Raw genomic sequence first — 12166 nt, 5'->3', positions numbered from 1 at the left:
CCTTGGTTTAATTTTTGATCAGAACCTATTTGAATTCTGTAATTAATAGGATTCTATAATTTCATTATCATGTACGAAATATTGCAAAAATCAATATCAATAAAAGATGCTGAGAAACTAGTTATCCATTTTTCAAATTCAAGGCTGAACTATTGTAACCCTTTATCATTAGGAAACCCTACAAAATGTACTTTTCCTATCTTAACTTCCATTCATTGGTTTCATGTTGAATCCAAAATAAAATTTGAAGTTCTTCTCATGTATAAAGCCCTAAATAACTTGAGTTCATCTAGTATCAGATCAGATTGTCCCTATGCTCCTAACAGCATTTGGCTTTCAATCTGCCGGTTTACTAGTAGATCCTTGAATTTCTAAAAGCAAAATGGGAGGCAGGCAGATTTTTTTAGTTATCAGGCTCCTCTCCTTTGGATGTGAACTCAGAGAAAATAAAGACAGCACACAACAAATCTTGTTCACTTTTTAATTGTTACACAGTATTTTACTGGCACCAATGCATCGTAGTTTTCCTTTTGCTACATGTACAGATGATGAACCCATCTCTACCTCGAAGTAAACAAAAAATAAATAAATACAAAAAATCATTTTCTGAATGCAGTGGCTCTGTAGAGAAGCATCTCTTTCATTAGGGTCATTTTAGTCTTCATTCTTGCTTCTACCTGGACTCCGTTTTATTTTTTGGCAACTTTGAACATTAAAACATGAGAGTAGCATTATTAACAGTCCAGGTAATATTGGCAACAGAAGGATCAAAACAAACCAAAAATAGAGGATATTGTGACTTCATTTAAACATAGGATCTGACAGCCACTTTTAAAAGTTTAGATAACGGACAGGACATCTTAAAATAAACTCCCATTGTTTTTTGTTTTGTTTATGTGTGCGATTACCAACAGGAGGTGCCACATTGTATTGGAGTGAGTCAGAGTAACAGCATTTTCCCCCAAAATGCTAAACTTGATAAAGTGCTGCATATAGTAGCCCCCCCGCCCAAAAAAAAGAACAATCAAATATGTAGTTTATGACCTGGACGTTAAGCAAATCCATTTATGGCGACAAATTTGAACTTTTTCTATTGTCAGTTATTGATAAATCAAAGCTTAATTATTGTTTATCATTTAGCAAGCTCTTTTTAACATTTAAATTTCAGCTCATAATCCTTCTCAGACTTCCAAGGGTATATATCATCATATCTCAGACACAAAACAAATATTATCCTTTTAAACTTGAGAAGTTTCTAGCCTTTCTTACAGTAACATTTCAACTAAATTAGCCGTGTCAAATAGACCGCTGTTGAACACATTGAGTTAAGTAAAAAGTTAAGTAAAAACCCCAAAAACAAATCAGGAAATATTAATGAGCTTCATAACCTCTAACAAAATCTTACATTTTAGGGAAGCAACAACTAAAACATGAAGGAAAAGGGTGCAACTCAGTTTATGGCATGGCTAGAATTGAAAGCTGAAACAGGGAGTTAACAGTCAGACCAATGAGAAGACTATCAATTTTGCTCTTCTGGTGCAAAATACCTTTCAACTTCCATAATTAGATCTAAATAACCCCTCTTTCTAAACAATTCAAGTTGATGTTTGCTAAAAAAAAGCCTCACTAGTAATATAATTCTGATCAGTGTCTAAGGCATTTCAAATGTGACCGTAGCAACGGTGTGATACTTAGTATTTTAATGTGTCCTCCATTCAACATGTGTAATGTTAAACAGATTAAGTCATTAGAATAATAGTTTGATAGCTACATTATTCAGCGCAGGTAAATCCAAATGAGTCAAATGCAGAGTAAAGTGAGCCTCACACAACTGCTGCATGGCTAACAGATAGAAAAGAGGCCATTTTTGTGTGTGTCTGTGGACATCTGAGTGGCATTGCTAGGGAAGAAATTACAGCATCTGTCCGAATGTTGTCAAAATGTTTTAGTCGCGTTTTAGTTTTCTAACAAGTGGACATTTGACAGTAAATTCACAGCAAATTGTATACAGAGTGGACTCACCAAATTGCACTTTAAATCTCTGTGTGGAGTCCTGGTTTGCCAAGTCTCTATATCCGTGAACTCAAAATTCATTTATTTACTCAAACTCAAGTTAGAGACTTTGCCACTACTTATCTGCTGATGTGAGAGTTAATAGGGACATTAAACGTAACCTTCTCATTTTATTACACATTTCTAAATATCAGTCTGCAAGCCTGAACATATTTAAAAATAAATGTTGGAGAAGTGATGATATATACCCTTTAAGGTTAACAGCAAAGTGTGAGAAACCCACCTCTGCATGTGCTTTACAATTCTATTCCCTTAGTTAAAAAAAGGACCATTTAATCTCATATTTTCTAAAAGCTAACAAGCAGGATAACTTTAATGCATAAACCAACTTCAATATCAAACGTTATCTTTTCATGTAACCAGGAAACACATTTTCAAGTCAGCGCACTAACATGGTCGACCATGCATCAGTACCGATCACTGATCCTTCTGTCCAACATGCAGTAAAACAATAACTTGTACAAAAAGAAAATCAGATTTTAACAAAAGATAAATAATAAATTAAATCAAATCTATGCTTTTCGTAAACAAATATGCTAACTTCTATTTACAAAAAGTGTACATTGAAAAGAGCTGCCTTTGTGACTTCACAAAGCCCATCTTGGTGGACAGAGTTAAACAGATGAAGTTCATAGCGTTGAGCAAAAACAAAGATGATGTCATGCGGTTATGCTAATTCTGAAAAGACAAGATGAGATCAAACATTTAACAAGCCTCCAGACAGCAATGCTAGATTATGCTACTGCTCAAACATGTTGAGAAAAATGCTTAAGTTCATCCTGTATGTAGTGTTCCCACTATGAAATCCACTGTAATATACATTGATGACACTTTCCTTGTGATAATTGAGTAGTTAGGTCTGAATGTGAATTTACTGCCATTTGGAGTATTAAATTAGTGTTAAATTTCACAGCTCTATCAGCATAAAAACCTATTATTACTTCACATTTTTTTTCTCGGCTACACACAATCAAGAAAGGGAATATCTCATTAAGGCGACATCGATGATGGTTAAGGAGAATTTCATGAAGCTGCAGCTGCTTGAATAAAACTGTATTCACAGCATTTTGGAAAAATCTAAGAAACCTCTTGTAATGGGACTTTGTGATCCACACTAACCCTTTCAGGAAGTATTTGGAAAGTAAACAAGCCAAACAGTCCATCTTTGCAACATACCTTCAAAAAACCCGGTGCCTGCAAAACTTTGTTCTCTATAATCTGAACAACTAAAATATAAAAAGTCAATGCCAAACCATTCAAGTAACTTAAAGTGTATAAATCCCCAAAAGAGGCCAGCCAGTGTGGAAGAAAAAAAACAAAAAGAAAAAATATATATATAATTTGTAGTGTGGATAAAGTCTTCAAGATGCTTTTTAGCCTGTTTTACTAAGAGTGAAGACAAAAAGTAGTGTTATTGTGCTCCGGGTTGAGTGTGACAGCAGTAGTGTGAACGGCAGCCTCAGCAGCCAAACTTTTCACTCTGGTTGCAGCTTTTTCAGAGTCTGGTTGACAAGACAGGAAGAAGTCCTCAAAAGTGAAAGAGGACACATTTTTCAGGAAGAAGGAGGAGGAAGAAAGCTTAAAGAGAGGTGCGAGCAGCAGGGATGATAATAGGAGAAGGAGAGGAATACAGAAGTAACCTAAGGCTGCTCCTCTTTCTTCTTCAGTGATATACGCTTCTTCCTGGCAGCAAGCATTTCGTAGAAGGGATCCACACTAACTGCAGATCTAAGAAGAGGAAAGAGTGGAGAGTTTAAAATAAATGTGGACAAGCTCACAGGGAGATCAGAAGTGCAGCATAGTTAATATGTGGAAAGCAAAACAAAACAAAACTAATCTAGTTTCCTTCCGTATCAATGTTTTCTTACTTGATGCTGTGGATCCACTCGTCCTTCTCCTCCGGTGTGGGTGCAGAGATGCGGTACACCATGTGGTTCCCCTCCACCACCCTCCCATCAGCCTCTGTCTTGCATGCCTTAATGAGCTGCCCACGGTTGTTTGGGATGTACAGTTCAAAGCAGTTCTATATAAGAAAGGATGGAAACATTCGAGAACAAGAGAGAGTTACAGCATCCGTACCACTGAGAACAGGTCAGCTGACAACCTTTGCTGGGCATGGGGCCGCTGACCTGTTGTCCACCCAGTCGGCGGGTGCGTTTAAGAATATTAACAAAATGAATCCACTTAGACCTTTTGGTTAGGAGATGAACAACACTTACAGGCTTCCTTGGATCCTCTACTTCACGGATGCTAAGGTTTTCCAAAGGAATGATACCTCGTGGCTCCTTATCCTGTTAATAAAAAAAATTTTGTAAAATATATAAGTCAAGGCACTTTTATATTGATACATCATTACTTAAGCTTTTAGAGCGAAATGGTGTAAAATAACGACCTTTCCCCCCTTTTTAAATATATGTAGGCTATCTTTAAGAGGTTATACCTTTGATATGCATACAAATATGAGAAATTTAAGATTTCTAGATACACATTCTTAATCAAAATATTAAAATGAGTTATGAAATGGCTATAATTAACATTTCACACAAATTAATCTACACACATTCCGAATAGAAGTCCACAGATCCAAAATAACAATTAGGAGCAAGAGAAACACCTTTGAACAGGCTTTTATTTTAGGCTATTTCATTTGTAAAAGCTGTAGCAGTTCTGCTGCTAAGCCTGAACTCATCCTGGTAAAGCTAAAAAATAGTCCAGAAGCAAACAAAAGATTTCTGCCTTTTAAAGGAAAATCTTGCACAGGTCAAGTGTCCAGAAATATTTAGGTTGCTTCTAGAATTTTTTATATTATAAGCTAGTCTTAAGTTAACTTAAAACAACTGTTTATCAGTTGATCCCATGTTTAAGACCATAGCTTCAAAACAGAAAACCCCTACAAGCAGAAATCAAAGTGTCAAAAATAACTTGGTAATGAGCAGCTCCTACCAGGAGGCTGGTAAAAGGCAAATTGTTGTGATTAATAACTGGTCTTTAGATTTTAATCAGGAATGTATTACACTTCTACTCTAGCCAGTGGCATTACTCATAATAATATCATTTACAAATAAATCTGTCTCCTTAGGCGTAAAAGAAAACAGGGTATGTTCTGCAGTATTTCCACACAAAAAAAACAACATTCATTACAGCTTCAAAATCAGCCAATAACGGTCCAGACCATCCAGTCCTCAGGTTCTGTTTCCAGATAAGTTTCCTCTTGAATGTCACAGATTTAGATAAAGTAATAAATCAGGCTAATGACATAATTCCACTATTCAAATAAAATGTAAATTTCATTTATAACTAGAGGAACACCAACATGCTAAATTTTCATATTAGAGATACATTCATTGAATTCATTGTCTTGATGTTTTTGAAGCTAATATTGTAGTCAAATAGATTGTCATTATTCTGGATTTTAGTTTATGTCATTGCATCTCCTGCACTTTATGCTGTATTTAGTCAATGTTAAACCGGCCATAATAATTGTTTTACAAAAAGAAAAAAAATGCAACTATAGGCAAACTACAGCAGATACTGCCCCCTACAGGTCTGTAAGCAGCATTACAAAGAAAGCACTCCAAACTTTTACACCTTCTTCAGTCCTGTAGGAATGGGTGACCCCCTAAAAAAACCTACCAACAGTATCAGATCCCCAAAGTTAACCTAAGCAAACAGAGACTTACTGTGGTATATTCAAAGTAATAAAGACAGTTGTCTGTTAGGATGAACCATCGACGCTTCCAAGTTTTCACTCTTCCCCCTGAAAGAAACAAAAATCAATAGGAACCCATTTGTAACAAATGTTTAAAGGAAGTACAGGAAGAATTTTACTATAACACTACTCTACAATATCTACATTCTACCTACAAACTCCAGTTCTAATGTATATTCTTTTTCTACTTTATATCAAAACACTTTTTCAGTACATACCTCCTGAGAAAACAAGCAGCAGCAGTAGAGCATGGAAACAGCAGGAAAGAAGCAGAGACAAAGAGGAATTAGATGGAGACAACAGGAAAAGGGGAAAGAGTCTGTATTAGTGACATGGACCACAGGTCCCGTCATGCGAAAAGGACATAATCAGGACTGCCATAGCACAAGGGAGAGAATCTGTTCCACCATCATGCTATGACAATGTTTAGATAAAACAACAGCTTCTGGTGATTGTATCTAGTGGAGGCAGAGAGCAGCAAACCTCAGAGGCAAAAAGACAAGACTTAATACAACACAAAGCTTTGGAGATGATTGGAGAACAGTACAGAACTATTTTTTCATGAAAATGTATTCTTCAATCTCTGTAACAAATACTGCATTTATCAGCAACAGGTGGACAGGAGGTTAGAGCGAAACTAGAAGGCCGACGGCCTTGTTGGGAAAGCTCACCAAGTTTAAGAAGCCAGCCCTCTCTGTCTGGGTTGAAGAATGTGTGTGTGAGGTCATTGCCATCATCCTCCGGGATCTTAAATGGTTCATTCTTAATGCTATCATAAAGATTCTGAAAAAAACAAACAAAAAAAGAAGGCAAAAAGTGAACTCAGCATCCATTTCTTCCCATCCAAATGGACGACTTCATCATCAAGCTGATCGTACTCTGAGCAGCTCCTCTGGTAGGTCTCCTCCATCGTTGATGCCGCGGTTCATTGAGATGAAACGGTCCAAGCCAGGTTTGTCCCTCACATTGGGGTTATGCAGGCTTGTGTTCAGCATAATTATGGCAAATGAAAGCACATAACATGTGTCTGTGGACAGAGGAGAAAGCAGAAAACATTAAGAGACATGAACTAGACTGAACTTAAACAGGAGGGAATCCATCGATTTTTTCATTATGATCCAGGTCCATTACTAGGAGCACTTCATTTACCATTAAGCAGTTAAAGAGAGCAGCGCACATTGCTTACTCCTTTCAACCACTGGTCAATTACAGAAACAATCCATTAGTGACACGTTCTGCTTAAAAATAAAGGGGCAGATAAGCTAAACCAAATGTTTTGCACGTGTACAGATGAGTTTTTAAAAGCTTTTCTAAATTTTGACAGTACAAGCAGTCCAAACTACAATTTACATACATAGTAATAAGTCATGGCCACATATTTCACAATTCCTGAAGAGGTAAATGGCCAAACATCTGCTAGCAGTGGAAAGGTTTCCCAGATACGAGAGACAATATTAGCTTTTAATGTTTCATCCATGTAATGTATGGAAAAAGATAATTGTGGATTAAAGGCAGCACCTTTAAACAACACATTTTAGCTGTTAAATTATGTCCTGAGATAATAAACCACTGCAATAGCAGAGATAACACAACAAGCATATGTTTGGTAAATCATTGTCACGGATACATGAGATGCCTAAAACAGATTTAATCAGTTTCACTAGTTTTCTCTCACCCTTCAAATCTGCATGTACGCACACCAGTCAAAAATAATGATACAAACTACTCCTGAATTTGCATGTAAACCATTAAAATCATGGTGTTAAATGTGTGCATAAAACAGTCAAACTCAAGGTCATCATACTGCAAAGACCTAGCAGCTAATGCTTAATACAAGTCATTAAAAATGTAAATTATGAATCCTATCCAGTCTGTATGGTACCTTAAATGATAATCCGATTACCCTGAAAGATAAAAAGCTAAGGAAAATTGACCAACCCTTGGAACTTGATACATAGTCGCAAAGAATCAATGCATCAAAAAAACAAAACATGATTCTATCAACATGCATTTGAAAAGCAGCGCCTGCCAAAGTACTTCTGCTTTAAACAAAGGAATACAGAAAGAATGTGCCTCATCCAATAACAATTCAAGGAAGCAATGAAAACATAAACTGCTCTCATTGAAAGGTGGTGGGTATAAATATACTGTAGAGGACCCTGTGTGCAAACTATTACTGGTAAGTGAGAGAGTATGTGAGGGCAGCTTATCTGGAAAATAACTATGTTTCAACAATCAGGATTCTACTGAACTGGGAAAAAGTCCAAAAACAACAAATGGCAGATATTTCAATGCCAAAAGATGGATTTGATGCTTTCTTACCTGTGCTCTGGAAGACACCAGGGTTACAGTGGCAATATCTCTGAGCAAAAGCTTCCATCATTCTGTCAATCTTCTGGGCTTCGCCTGGCAAACGGAAACTCCACAGGAACTGTCTGCAGATCACAGGACAGGATTTACATCCAAGTTTCAAAGATCCAATTCTGCAATCCAAGCAGTCCTAAACAGCCCCTTTTGCCCTGCATCTGTGAATCTTGTATGCTTGCATTAATCAGGCTGTGTGTGTGTGGACCTTGTACTGTGCATGTATGAATCACATATGTGTATTTGTGAAAATTTAGACTGATCTAACTTCATATGACAATGGCTGGACAAGTCAAGAGATGAATGCTTTATTGAACACAGTAACAGAATAGTAAAAGTTCACCTGAGGGCCTGCACAAGGTTAAGGTCTGTAAACTCATGGAGGTCAACAAAAGCTTGAAGCACCTTGATGTTGAAGTCGTCTCTGCAGGAACAAAAGCTTCATATATTAACAAATCATTTTCACTAAAGAACCATAGAAATACATGTTTGTTTGCTGTTTAACTTTCACCTTTCTCCCAGGTAATCTCCTATAGCTGTCTTATTTAGGCCTTCTCCCTTGTATAAGAACTGTGCGATGTCCTCTGGTGTGTGTCTAAGCAGCTCGTTCTCCACCAGGAACAAAATCCCCTGCAAAAACACTGAAAGGTGAACAAACAGAAAAAGAACATTAAACAGAGGCACAGCAAAAAATCCAAGATGACAATACCTTTTTTGGGTCCATGTTGAACTTCTTCCGTCCCATAGCCACATGTCTACTTTTCTGTAAAGTTTTACTGAAGAAAACATGTAATGTCAAGAGTTAGAATATTTCCCTGGAGAAACATTTGATCACTTCCATTCACTGACATCCTGGCAATTCAAAAACAAAAATGCATTTACCTGCCCTCTGTACTGGTCTCCAGTCCCTCTACCTCTAAGATAGCCTCTCGTAGCTCCTCTCTGAGTCTCTGGATCTCCTGCAACAGGACACCTTTCCTCCTGCGAATATCCTCCAGCTCAGAGCGCTCCTCTGGGCTCAGGTCTACAGGAACTTCAGACGAAGAGATGAAGAATGAGTGCATTGCAGCACATCTAAGAAATAGCAAACTGTGCTCAAATAATCTAGGTTAAAATCAGTCTATTCTGGGATCAAAAACTTCGAAAGAAGCTTTATCGTTAGTCAAACTTCCAACAAAATGAAAATTCATTATAGGTGAAAATAAAAATGGAATTTTATTGGAAAATCTATACAAAGCGGCAGAGACAAAGTTCAGGTAAACAATAAGCATTTTTTAAACATATATTTACCTAATAAAACACACTGACAGGTATGATCAACAAAAAAACATCTGATTCTAGCTCATTACCAGCAAAACACATTTACAGCTTGGAAAATTATAGGTGAAACAAAAGGCAAGATACAGAAAATAAAGAACAAAAGGTTTTAAACACAATTTCATTGTCAAGATAAACAGATTAACATATACTGTTTTTTAATGACCCAGTCTAATTTACATTCTGCTCTTAAACAATAGCATTTAACGTATGCTAAAATATGCTTGTCTGGTTTAAAAAAGTAGAACCGAACAATATTTCTGCAAAAATGAGCACATAACAAAAAGGCTTTGTTAACCTGCAGCCTCAGACTTAAAATCTCTTTTGTTTAGAATTTCACCAGTCAGCTCTGCTTCTTTAAAGAGAACATGGGAGAATTTAAACTATGATTCCTTTCTATTTATTTATGAAATCAAATGTTTATCTTTATCTAAAGAAGCCTTTAACAACTGTAAAGATTATTACAACTAAATTATACCAGGTAAGCATCTATTTTGATGGCTGTAATCAAAACTTAAGTTTGGACTGAAAACGTTTTAATGTGGAATTCTGTTAGAACAAACTTAAGTTAGTAGAGTTATTCTAAAGTTGTAACACAGATGAAATAATGGAATTAATACAAATGCATGTCAATATGTGTTTGAAAAGTTCCAGTAGTTAATTCAACTCTATGATGCATACATTATCACTTCACTGAAAGAAAGATATTTAAACAACTCAAACAGTAGCAAAGACAATCCAAAACTCCTAGCTTATGCTAAAGTCTAGCAAACATCTGGAACTGTGCAATTAAATAGTTTTTAATTTTAGGTAAAATTAATAAAACAAAATATATGTTATTTAAACAAATGACCACATAATGTTTGCATATATACATTTTGTTTTATGTTGCTGTTTTTTAGATTTGAAATAAATACAAGATGCCATGAATAAAATGGTTCCCATAAGAGATAATGATTTATTTTCCCCAAGTTATCAAGAAGATCTTAAACCTGGTTAAACCTTAAGGGGGGGGGGGCACCTTAGTCTATTGTTTATTTGGATTGTGCTTTATTTATTGATAGTTCTACATCTTCTACGGGGCACCTTAGTCTATTGTTTATTTGGATTGTGCTTTATTTATTGATAGTTCAAAATTTACTAATTTATGTTAATGATAAATACATCGAAGCTAAAAAACACAACAGACTTCGAAATCCCAACAATGCCCCAGCTAGATAAAGGCCAATATGAGAAGCAGCAAACAGATGTTTTCAAAAACTACATATTTTAAAACAACAACAAAAAATGTTTACACCACTTTTTTTTTTACCAGTTTCGCACATAAATGGATAACTATTTGTTAAAACTTGCAAATGTGGCCCTTAAGCAGCAACTTGTTGTAAGACCAGTTTATTTAAAGCCCCAAAAACAATGAGCTGCCACGCCCACAGTCTGTTCTGATGAAAAAAACAGCATGTACTTATAATTAAACCATTTAAATTGTGTTTCCTGTGAAATAGTTTCGTTTTAGTATGACCTAAAATGAACTTAAAGGCTGGTTGAAATGCTAAACAGTGCACCGACATTAGCTGTTAAGTTAGCTCGGAACACTCATCAATATTTCATTAGCAGAGATAGTTACATTGCACGGTTTATAACCTGAATGAGGAATGAAGGAAAAACAATTTCAGAGAAAGCAGTCATCTCGCGTTTATGTATTGGGCCAGAGTTTTTGCCAACCTGTACGAATGATAAAACAGGCAACAAGCTATACCTGGCTAGCTGCGGTTAGCCACAGCAAACAACGACTTGCTAAGAACACTTACTGTAGTCCAGGTCATCCATTTTTGGTGCTTTACTTTTAGGCATAAATAGCTCAGAGTCGACTGTCATTAAATGTTAGAATATTTGGGATATATCGGTAAATATATCCTCAAAATTACAAAAAAAGAAAAAAGACAGACAACCTCCCCGGTGTCGAAATGTTGGGCCGTAGACAAAGAAGGTGGCGACACGGGAGGAGGCGTCTGATACTCGACTTCCGGTCAGTTAGTTTTCAAAGTAAAACATTTTCATGCTAAAAAAAAAAAATAATAATAATAATAATAAGAGTGCAGTTAATTCAAATGTTATATCACATGTTTTATATAGATAGTAAAGAGGCTATTTAAAAGTAGCAACCAGAAAACCAAACATGCAATATAAATGAATCCAGTTCGCCTTATAGTATCCATACTAAAATGCAGTAACACAGAATTCATACCCATTTGTTTTAACATTCTGACAAATAACAGCTATTTCAATACACTTAAGCAAAACACTGTATTGCAAAGGGATTTAGGTTAAAAAGTTTGCAAGCTCTTTTATGTTTTATAAGCTTTGCAGATCATGAGCAGATCATGAGCAACATTTGCAATAACGTACTTTAACTGTAATATGCAATTACCTTCCACTGCACTTTAATTTACATAGCTTCTGTCCAAACTTTATTTATTAATTTTATAGTAAAACCCATCTGTATATATGCTATTGTACATAACTGTAAAAACCCTTTTTATATTAATATCCACCTGTATATTATATTCGGTACATATCCAGCTGTAAATTTAGATCATAACACTAGTTATCTATATATTACATTTATCTATTAGTAAGATTCTGTTTATAATGGTATTCATCTCTATACTTATTCAGTAGAACCCATGTCCTGTATTTATAGAA

At 35.7% G+C, this 12166-nt stretch overlaps 1 protein-coding gene across 1 annotated transcript; it reads right to left on the bottom strand.

Annotated features, from left to right (window-relative positions):
- Positions 1–474: 474 nt before the first annotated feature.
- On the bottom strand, positions 475–11462 carry LOC107088802 (cytohesin-2). Its single transcript, XM_015381190.1, has 12 exons — positions 11272–11462; positions 9029–9179; positions 8856–8922; positions 8658–8776; positions 8490–8570; positions 8105–8217; positions 6661–6809; positions 6454–6565; positions 5754–5830; positions 4293–4364; positions 3942–4096; positions 475–3801 (listed from the first exon to the last, which is right to left on the bottom strand). Exons 1-12 carry the CDS (start codon positions 11336–11338, stop codon positions 3714–3716), a joined length of 1251 nt encoding a protein of 416 aa, XP_015236676.1. The 5' UTR covers positions 11339–11462; the 3' UTR covers positions 475–3713.
- Between the last annotated feature and the right edge of the window lie 704 nt (positions 11463–12166).

The sequence above is a fragment of the Cyprinodon variegatus genome, unplaced genomic scaffold (assembly GCF_000732505.1).
Source record: "Cyprinodon variegatus isolate N-32 unplaced genomic scaffold, C_variegatus-1.0 Scaffold229, whole genome shotgun sequence".
In the NCBI taxonomy this organism is placed as follows: Eukaryota; Metazoa; Chordata; class Actinopteri; order Cyprinodontiformes; family Cyprinodontidae; genus Cyprinodon; species Cyprinodon variegatus.
This window is presented reverse-complemented; position numbering and strand designations above follow the sequence as displayed.

What these genes read in the sequence shown, in the direction of transcription:
- LOC107088802 (XM_015381190.1), bottom strand. Translation starts at nt 11,338, where the DNA reads ATGACAGTCGACTCTGAGCTATTTATGCCTAAAAGTAAAGCACCAAAA. An exon ending in GGGCTGGCTTCTTAAACTTG is followed by an intron (nt 5,831 to 6,453) that starts GTGAGCTTTCCC and finishes TGTTTCTTTCAG; the next exon opens with GGGGAAGAGTGAAAACTTGG. An exon ending in ATTACTTTGAATATACCACA is followed by an intron (nt 4,365 to 5,753) that starts GTAAGTCTCTGT and finishes TTTTATTAACAG; the next exon opens with GATAAGGAGCCACGAGGTAT.